At 38.3% G+C, this 10,368-nt stretch overlaps 2 protein-coding genes across 3 annotated transcripts; both read right to left on the bottom strand.

The window, feature by feature from the left end:
• Positions 1–515: 515 nt before the first annotated feature.
• LOC115683146 (PLAT domain-containing protein 3-like) lies at positions 516–1,456 on the bottom strand. The gene is made up of 2 exons (XM_030607580.2): positions 1,304–1,456; positions 516–1,161 (listed from the first exon to the last, which is right to left on the bottom strand). The coding sequence occupies exons 1-2, from the start codon at positions 1,376–1,378 to the stop codon at positions 685–687; spliced, it is 552 nt and encodes a 183-aa protein (XP_030463440.1). The 5' UTR covers positions 1,379–1,456; the 3' UTR covers positions 516–684.
• An 837-nt stretch (positions 1,457–2,293) lies between these two features.
• LOC115683145 (autophagy-related protein 3) lies at positions 2,294–8,281 on the bottom strand. 2 transcript variants are annotated; one of them, XR_008814780.1, is made up of 10 exons: positions 7,976–8,281; positions 7,806–7,876; positions 7,582–7,698; positions 7,333–7,499; positions 6,477–6,562; positions 5,380–5,431; positions 4,969–5,034; positions 4,180–4,307; positions 3,332–3,481; positions 2,294–2,567 (listed from the first exon to the last, which is right to left on the bottom strand). XR_008814780.1 is itself a non-coding variant. In XM_030607577.2 (10 exons), exons 1-9 carry the CDS (start codon positions 8,134–8,136, stop codon positions 3,385–3,387), a joined length of 945 nt encoding a protein of 314 aa, XP_030463437.1. In that variant the 5' UTR covers positions 8,137–8,280; the 3' UTR covers positions 2,294–2,567; positions 3,379–3,384. The 2 variants fall into 2 exon arrangements, 1 of the variants encoding a protein (XP_030463437.1); XM_030607577.2 differs by having other exon boundaries at positions 3,379–3,481; positions 7,976–8,280.
• Positions 8,282–10,368: the final 2,087 nt, after the last annotated feature.

The following is a 10,368-nucleotide window of genomic DNA, read 5'->3' as shown; positions in this document are numbered from 1 at the left end:
AAATACTTTTCATAGATGTTGAGGTAATTCCACTAATTAAAAAGATAAGATAAGGTTTTCTATGCTAGAGAAGAGAAGTTGAAAAAAAAAAAATTAAAGCTAAACGTAAATTGTAATTAACTTAAATAAAGATGGGTAAATTCATATAAAAATTGATGAATTTAAAACGTTAGTAAAAAAGAGGTAAAGTATAACTAAAATCAATAATTTGCAAACGGCAAAAAACAGTAGTTTTCCATAAATTGTTGGCTAGTTACCAAATATCAGCTAACCCATAATGTTTCATATTAACATTTTTTTTAATCATTTATCAACATTTTTTGAAATCTACTTGTACGAAAAGATGTTTTTTTTAATAATTAAACGGGATATAGAATCGTTGATTCATTAACGTCGAGAAATAACCACTAGATCAAATAACACACCATCAAACTAATCATGTACCCGAGATAGCATAAAATATGAAGTTACATATGGAAATTAAGCGATTCATCGGACTAATTAGTGAAGATCCATCCCCTTAAACGAGCTTCGCGAAATAATTCTCTCTCAAACATCAAAATTCGAACTCGGTCATTGAACGAGTAGGTCGATGACGAAGAAGCGTTAATGAAGTAAAGCGAAAACAAATCGATATCGGAAAAAAGAAGGTAAACCAAAATTGCGATTGGCAGTTTTTCTTAATCATTCTCGAGCAAACAACCTTGGATTCCCCGTGACGAGAGCCCCGCCCTTGCTCCGCCGCGCTGAACGCGCATCGTCCTTCTCGCACCCGTTGATCACTGTCGTCAACTTGAAGGGCGGAACATCAGTGGCCAGCCACTGGTCAACATGGAAGGTGGTTTGGCCGCAGTGCTTATGAGGCCCGGCGGACGTGACCTCCACGTAATCGCAGTACCAACCGTGGTGGTCCCCGGACCCGTCGGAGGTGAGGTTGAGCCAGCACAGCGGCGGGCCGATGCAGGGCCCAAGCCCGCTGAAGACATCGAGGTTGCCGCGCTCATAGTAGTTGTGGGACGGTTCCATCAAGCCCCACGACTCCAAATCCGGGACCCAGACCGACCGCCCCGACAGGTCGCCCAGTATCAGGCTGATCCTGGAGTCGGTCCCGGCCTTGATCAACGAGCCCGTCTTCACGTAGATGGTGTACACGCAGTTATTCTGCACAGTGGAAATCATTATGCTAAAGAACATAGACAGCCTAACATGTACATGTATGAGAACATGACAATAGAGACGTGTGAGATCAAATGAGACGAAGAAAGAGGACACGAGTAAAAAGAAGGCTCGTGTCGAAACTCACAGGGGTCTCCCCTGCGGCCGCGGAGAGGAAGACAGAGCAGATTATGAGGAACAGGAGGCGCCGAATTGTCGTCATTCTTGTTGAGCTGCTGAACTGAACAGGTGACTCTACTTATATAGCCACTTCAATGCATGTAAATCCACACATAGGCAAGCGAATACACATACCTCCTGGTATATGACTATCTAATATAACCGTTCGTCGGGATGTTTTCATTTGCACTACGGAATCATACTTGGAACATTGAACTGGAACCGCGCCTTCCGTTTTGCGATGTTGACCGATTAAAACCTGTGCGGTTATGACGGTGCGCACAAGTGTCGAGTAAGCAGCTTTCTTCTCATAAAACATTTTCTCCTCTAATCACCACCTCACGATGGCAAGGGATTCAAACAATCAGTCTAAACTCATGCTCTCAATATGCAGCTCAACCAGACTCAGCTATTAGACCAAATAATAAATAAATAAAAAAAACAGTTTCGGCTCCGATATTCTAATCAATCAAGTTGAGCAAAACAGAGCGTTCTAATCGATCGCGCATGTTTTCATCAAACGGAAGTTTGCAAGGGGACTTCCCAGGGAAAAACAAGGATACTTTGTAGGGGTGCGCATCATGTATACGCACGACACTGTACAAGTACAGATGCCATTTTTCAGTATGAATGGGCACGAGTAATCGGCAATATACACTGACCAAGCCAGGCGTGATTAGTGGAGGCAGATACACGCGAGCCACAGCTTAACGATCAATCCCGACAGTTCATTATATAACGGATCTTTCCCTTCTTACCAATTTAAGCTTTGCTTGAAATGGAGACCGCCAACCAACCAGCTCACCACTCGAATTGGAGACCGCCAACCAACCAGCATTTTAGGGTTTTCCTCTAAGTACCAGCTCACCGGTATTTCAAGATCTCTCAACTTAACTCGTAAACTTCAGGCAAAATGACTCATGAAGACTCAAGCTGAAACAAACAAAGGAACTTGCCGTGCCCAGAGTAACATTTAAATATTTTCATTAAGTAAAATATACATATCCACAAATCAGCATTTGCTAACAAACGCGTTCATGACACCAAATTAATGCTTAGCTGTCCAGATAAATCATACTAGACCGATCAACAGAGACCCCTATTGACATGTACGGTTTGTTTTTCTTTCTGTAATCCCACGGAAATTCACAAATTCCCCGGGGGGGAAGGATTACTATGAACAGGAAGCTCCTGCTCTTCGTGTGGATTTTGCAGATTGGATCCTCAAAAACCTACAAACAAAACCATCAGAAATAGCAAGCGTAAGCTTCATATGGTGCATAAAAAGACTCACCGCCAAACAGATGCGGATGTAAAGAACATATTAAGGGAAAAAGAGCAGTGAGATCTTGACTATAGCTTTAGGTGCTTTGCAGCAGCATTCAACAAATCCATACATCCTAAAAAATAGAGACCATGAACAGATATTAATACAAAATGAAAGCATTGAAATCTCCAAGTTGACTAGGGACTAGTTTACTTCAACTTGACCTCAATTGCCACAATATTTGTCAGTCACCATACTATAAAGCAATAAGCATCCAGTGATAGAGTCAAAGAAGAGAAGTACCCAAAACGCAATGATTAAGTCGCAAAGAAAGTTCGTAAAGACTTCTCAATGACCATTAGAAAAAAAGGGAGATATATAAGGTGATTGAATTGTTCAAAAATTCAAAGGTGGTTTCAAAAGAAGCCTGTTAAAACTACCAGATCTGACATTGCCCTTCCATTATATAAGGAAATGTCAAAGCGTGCTCTAAGGCATTCAATAAGCTAAACGTGATTCCGTTTTGAAAATGCAACAACGGAGGTTTCACATGTTTCCATGTCTTATTTACATGAAAAAGAAAAATGCACTTTATACTCACTTCCAACTTTTTATAAATTATAGAATTGCCTATTCAATGAAAAGGATCTATCTAATCAGCATGTTCTTGAATATAAAGAAATGATATATAAATACTATTTGAGGATGCAAGCCAAAAGGACACTTAACCATCTCTAGGCAGATTCCATGATTGCAATATTAACCATGTGATCTACCTCAGATCAGCGGCTGGAACTGCCAAGGTCGAAGTCCATTGTGTAATCATATTCAATAGTTGGAATAACAGAGGCAACAAATTTAAGGAACAAGAAAAGGTACCTGCCAAGAAAACAACGTGAAAGTGTCAGAATCTAATAAGCTTAAAATACACAAGTATCAAATGCACGTAACACGGCAAAAGGCACGATCCCATATCACCAAGATCAGTTGTTGTAACATAAAGCAATAGGGAAAATGACGCAAACAATCCCTGAACTTTGGCTAAATGTTCAATTTGGTCCATGAACTTTTAATTTGTTCAATGTAGTCCCTGAATTTTAACCCAATGTGCAATGTGGTCCCTTAACTTTTAATTTGTTCAATGTGGTCCTTGGACTTTTGGTACATGTTCAATTTAGTTCCTGAACTATATGAAAATGTTCAATGTAGTCCTTCCATTAATTTAATTTTAGGGACTATATTGAACATTTTCATATAGCTCAGGGACTAAATTGAACATGTATCAAAAGTCCAGAGACCACATTGAACGAATTAAAAGTTCAGAGACCAAATTAAACATTTGGCCAAAATTCAGGAACTGTTTGTGTCATTATCCCAAAGTAATAGCAATGTACACCCGAAAAGAAACCAACACCAGTTGTGAAGCACCAATTCAATTTAAACCTACCAGACAGTTTCAGCCAAAAAGGAAAAAAGACCAACCTGATAGTTTTCCTACTAAGACTGCAGAACTTTCTCAAACGAGATTACAGAGAAATTTCAACCAAAAACAAGTATAAAGTGTGAGAGGAAATTACTTGTCAACTTCGGGTTCAACTCCACGTGACATTAATACGTCAATGATCTTCTTCATTACTGCGCCATGTCTACACGGATGTACTGAAGCATGTTTTCCAGGCAAATGAGGATGGTCTTCAATTGTTACCTATATTGGTAGATTACACATGGTCAAAAAGGACACAACACAATACAATGACAAATAAGTGCATGTCCAGTGGCTGATGGAAATGAACTGAGAAGGCCATTAACGAGAAAGTAAATTTGAAAAGGCCATTAACAAAAGTAAAATTTGCTTGATAAACTTCCAATGACAAAACCAACACAAGTCACTTGGCTTCTCTTGTAGATCTGAAACGATTCTAAAATACATTGCAGATTGTGCACATAGTATGAAACAATAAGCATTTACTACAAGAATGGCCAAAATTGACGATCACAACTAGATTTTCTCTACTCATCTGTGATGGACTAGATATTAACATCACATGATGGCGTTGCTATGTGATTAAGCTTGTCACAGATCAAGTATAGGATCTCTAGAAACCCAACAAGTTGTAATATAAAATAACAGTTAAGCAATGACAATATATTTCTTAAGCCAAAGGTAATGATGACTAATTCCAATATGACCTATCAAAAGCTTCATATGAATAGATAAAGGCAGCACAACCAAGCAACTTGATTGAGAAAGAATGCAGCAAGATCATTCATCCAGCCATTTGTTGGTATAAACAAGGAATAACACAGCCTCATAGAAAAAAAAATTGGCAATTAATTATCTTGGTAACATTTAATATAAATCTCACCGTTTTTCGTGCATGGTCTTGACTAACATCTTCAAGTACAAGCTCTGGTCGCAAAAGCATCCTTGACTGCCAAAGGCACACAAACAAGATTTTTCTTTAAGCTGATTGAAAAACAGCATGAAAAACTCAATGACATCTTCGGTGATTGCATCTCGTTTAACATAATTCTGCCTCAGAAATTATCAATAGATAGTGCTGCTAAAATTCATTCATCGAACTCCTGTGATTTTGAAGCTTATGATTGCATTTCTTTTTATTGAAGGAAAAAATTTACCACGTACAACAGAAACATCACCAAAAACAGAAAACTGTCAAATCATTATATTCCAACAGCTATATGATACGACACAGAATCATGCTAAAAGAATGAACCAGTGCGATGTGCATGGCAGATTAAGTTGCAAGACAAACCTCATCATATCCAGTAAGCCAAACCCGAGGAGTTTGATAATACTTATCATACCTACATAACACAGAGAAAAGAAAAAATAATGTGAGATCACGCCACGGTTACACAGCGCTTGATTATAACATTTACTTCATGTCCTAATCCAAGAAACTTCATCCTTCCAGTCAATATAAATTTAGCACCCTCACATTTTAGCATCTCAGCGACACATACATACAAGCAAAAGTAAGATGTGGTATTTCTTCTGACTTCATACGGTAAAAAAGCACACCCGAAAACTGCTATTCCGAGCTAGAGAACTGCTAATGTGCAGAAGATAGGTTTTCTACTTTACTCGCATCAAATATGGAGTTTCTATCATAGTCACAACTCACAAGACAATGCTGAAACCTAGAAATGGAACATGAAAGATGTGGAGAAGCACATCAAGCAAAAGAGATAGGTATAAATCGAGCAACCCAGACACTGAAACAGTTCTAAAAGCTGTTCTCCCACGAAGAGAAAATTGATATACCCCATAACTCCCTTGCACTCTCTCACCTAGATTCAACCTTCACAATTACTTGTTGATATTTGCATATGCTGCAAATAAGTACCCATGGTGAAAAACAAGTCCGAAAATATTTTTATAAGTGACTTTGTTCTGTTGTCTTCACAGTGAATTTGTGTTTGATCGCTATAAGTGAAATTAAAATACTCTCACTAGCACACAATTCAAATAGGTTATTGAGTAACTCTTACTTTCTAGAAAGTAAGAGACATTGTGAATCTCTTTGTTGCCAAAAGTATCGTCTAGAGAGCATTTAAAATTGCCAGGTATTCAACGCAATACATTTTCTCAATTAAAGAAAAGTGATGTTTCTTTCAAAAGAATTTTGAAAAAAGATTTCTCCAGTAACATGTTAGTGGCATAAAAATCATACTACTGCCTCATTGACCCTCCGTATGGTAAGTGCAACTATGGAAATAAAAAGCTTTATTAACATTAGTCTAAAAGATCCATACACCACTGTCATGGTCTGAGAACTCTAAAAGTGCATAACAAAAGACTAACTTCTAGAATTTTGAAACTTCAACTCGAACGATAGAATTATCTTACGTTATGCTGACATCGTAAGTTCGGGTCCGCAGTATGTTGTCGTCATCAGGTTCATGAGCCACCAGATAAGTAGACTGAAGTGTTGCCTGCATAACAAAAAACCAAAACTCACATAACGAACCGCTGAAAATCAATGGATGAATTGTTTTTCAACTCATGCATGTTAACTCAATGATAAGAATTCGACCGGCTTCTATAATTTAGATGCTAAATGTATAATTCCTACAATCATCTACTGATCCTAGAAACCACAAAACAGAGATCAACTTTTATCTCACTTATGCATCTTTAACATATCAGACCGGACTTTAAGATTACCAATTGCTAATCAACTTCGTTCAATAAGAGCGAGTCTTCCCTGTTGCAGTCCCTCTCAAACATCTACGAACAACTAACTTGTTCATTACCGCTCACATGCTCCGGATGCTCAACTTCCTATTTCTCTTTATCAACACAAACCCATACTTTCCTTTTCTGCTTCAGCCAGATTCAAGGAAGAAAGGGGGGAAGCCTGTCCACTACTAAAACATATACCTACCCAACCTTGACCAAAACTAAAGAAATAAACAAAAACGGAATTCAATACATCGTTTAAGGTAAAATCAGAATAATTAAAATAAATACCGGTGATCCTTCTTGTCCTGCAATTTTAGCCTATAACTTCACATTCTCCTAAATTATCATCTAGAGCAAGAAATGGGAAAGCTCAAGCTTTTTTATGGGACCAGATACAGTACTGAAGTCTGAGAAGCATCAAAAAACCAAAACGAATCTATTTTGAGACTCCTGCAGCCAATTATTAATGCACTTAACATGAAAAAAATTTAAGAGATCAACAAAAGCAAATATAACCAACAGGATCCGTCTCGATGAGGTTGTCGGGTTCCTCGTACTCTGCCATGTCCGGAATGTCTTCTTCCTCCTCTCCCCCAAAATACGAAGGGATGGACTGAATAGGATTTTTCTTGCCGATCTCTAAGCTGTCCATAGAAGGCAAATTATCCTCCTCGTCCCCCTTAGTTTCTGGTTCGAGATACAAAAAACACACAAAATGAGGCGACAAGAAAAGCAAGAGCCATCATTCAACCTAAACTTAGTCATCCACCTCTCGGCTTTCCATGAGTGGCTAGCCAACCGTCATTATCTTCGTTATCAAGCAAAACTTCCCCTCCTGCAGCCTCATATTCTTCCTCCACGGAAGCAGCTCTCCGCAAACACGGAACTGAAACCAGTTCATCAGCAACAAGACGAGGCTCAATACTAAAAAGGAAAGCTACGATCTTGCCGTTCGAACGGAAAGAGCGAGCAAAGAACTGATACAAAAATTACCATTTCTAGTTATCAGGAACTGCTTCTCTGCTGGCAGATACGGCTTCTTCTTGCTCGGCTCGCCCGATTCCCTGCCCAAAAGAATCGCCGGCGAACATCTCGCAATCGTGACGTCGGGGAAGAATCCGACGAAAAAAGAGGGGGGGTGGGGGAAGGGGGGCGGATTTTACCAGGACCAAGTGGGGCACTTGGAGACGAGGTTGTCGCCGGCGACGATGAACTCGGAGACGCTGAGGACGCCCTTCTCCTTGAAGGCGGAGACGGTGCGGTGGCTGGTGATCCGCTCCACCGTGCCCTTGAAAGCCTCGTGGAGCTTCTGCGAGAGGACCATCTCGCCGGGGTTTCGTGGAAGGGATCGGGAGGCGAGGTTTTGGGGGGGCCGATCGAGAAGCGAAGACGACCAGAAGAAACCCTAGAAAGTTTGGTGATGGAAACGTCGCGAGAGAGATAGAGAGAGGAGGAGGAAGGAGGCGGTGGCGTTGGGATTTTCTCACGAAGATTAACGGTCTCGCCTCCCGGGAAATTCTAGTTTACCTTACATAATTACGTTAGTTAATTAAATTTAACCTCGCGGGAGAAATATCAAAGTGACCCCCATATTTCGGGATCTTTATCAAAATGGCCCTGAAGATATCTCTTCATCTCTTCTTTCTTTCTCTCTCTTTTTTTTCTGTCAATTTGCCTCTCAAATAGTTTTAAAGTAGCGAAAATGACGCAAATAGTTCATAGACTTTGACAATGCAATCCCCAAATTTTTAATTTGTTCAATGCGATTCCTGAACTTTAACCCGATGTACAATATTGTCCATGAATTTTTAATTTGTTTAATGTGGTTCATGAACTTTTGTTACGTGTTCGATTTAGTCTATAGACTATATAAAAATATTCAATGTTATCCTTCAATTAATTCAAATTCAGGGATATAATCCAGGGACTAGATTGAATATGTGTCAAAAGTTATTAAAAGTTTAGAGATGACATTACACATTAGGTTAAAGTTCAGGGATCATATTAAACAAATTAAAAGTTCAGGGACTACACTATACATTAAGCTAAAGTTTAGCAACTATTTGTGTAATTATCCCTTTAAAGTATGTCAATTCATCTCGATTTGTTATCTTTTGACGATAGAAATAAAAAGCCAAGATACGAGGTGCCTCGCACACTTTGGAACTTGATAAAAAAAGGTCCACAATCAATGCAACGATTCATCCCAAATTATCACCATATCTTTATATGCCAATTGGTGTTGAGATATTTGTTTATTGGTTGATTCCTATTTATTGTCACGCGTTTAAAATGATCACAAATTGAATAAGTAACCTCGATTATTAGATAGGCTTTAATAAAGTTCAAATCCAAATGGACACGATATGTATCTTGAAGGGTCATTTTGGAAACTAAGTTCCAAATAACAAGGGCATCTTAAATCGTTTTATTCACTCCTTTAAAATACAACTTTCCGTTAGCATTGGTAGCTCTACACATCAACGCTAAGTCTTTTTATTTAGATGAATTGGGCTGACATGTACCTCATGAACTAATAAATACTCTAACAAAAATGGCAAGTGACCAATAAACTTTAAAATATAAAAAAATAAAGAAATTGAACCAAATTGGTGCAATTGGTTAGATTATTGAGGATTTCTAGTTTGGATACTGGAGGTCAACTATTCAAATCTCAATAATTGCATATAAACTGCTTTGGGTCGATATTTGATTAAACATGCTCGGCAGATTGGCATGGTCATCCATAGGCTTTCAGGTGGTCGGGATTTCATGCTCGTGTCTCTTGATGATTAATAAAATCAAGAAAATCTGTCTCTTGAATAATTGAGTCTTGAACTCGAATGGCCGTGATGATCACGAACTCACTTTGTACCAAAAGTAGCCTTTACCATAACCCTTCAGTCCTTCATATTGTGGAGCATACTCGGAGGAAGATTTCTCAAATATCTACTAAAAAATCTACAGACTCGTGCTTATTATCAAATTTTAAGATAAAAATATATATTTTCTATTCGACAAGGAAAACCGTAATTTTAAATTCTCCAGTTAATTGTCACGAGATCACGTAGATTTTTCACTAACTAATTTGGAATTCGACTATTTCTCATCTCGCAACAATGTCCACAAATTCTCTAAATTAATTGAATTTCATAAATATCTTAATTTGTTCATTTATTTAGTTATTTTTTTCTCACCTTTTCCACCCAAAATGTGGATGTGGTCTTTTCCTAGTTTAGTTAAACAACAGAAGCGTAAATTTGTGATTACTTTTAGCTATGTTTCAATGACGGGCCACAATTTTCCCATATCGAAAATTTCGTCATTTATTTTAGGGAAAATGAGACAAACAGTCAATGAACTTTGGTCTAATATACAATGGGGTCCATGACTTTTAATTCGTTCAATGTGATCCCCGAACTTTAGCTCAATAAGTAATGTGATCCCCAAAATTTTAATTTGTTCGATGTCGTTCCTGAACTTTTGGTATATGTTCAATTTATTTTATAATGTAGTCCTTCAATTGATTTAAGTGTAGAGACTCAATGAACATTAC

Source organism: Syzygium oleosum, unplaced genomic scaffold (genome assembly GCF_021117445.2).
Source record: "Syzygium oleosum isolate NSW1041296 unplaced genomic scaffold, Sole_v2.1 Sole_v2.31, whole genome shotgun sequence".
In the NCBI taxonomy this organism is placed as follows: Eukaryota; Viridiplantae; Streptophyta; class Magnoliopsida; order Myrtales; family Myrtaceae; genus Syzygium; species Syzygium oleosum.
Note: the sequence above shows the minus strand (reverse complement) of the source record. Positions and strands in the feature narration are given on the sequence as shown.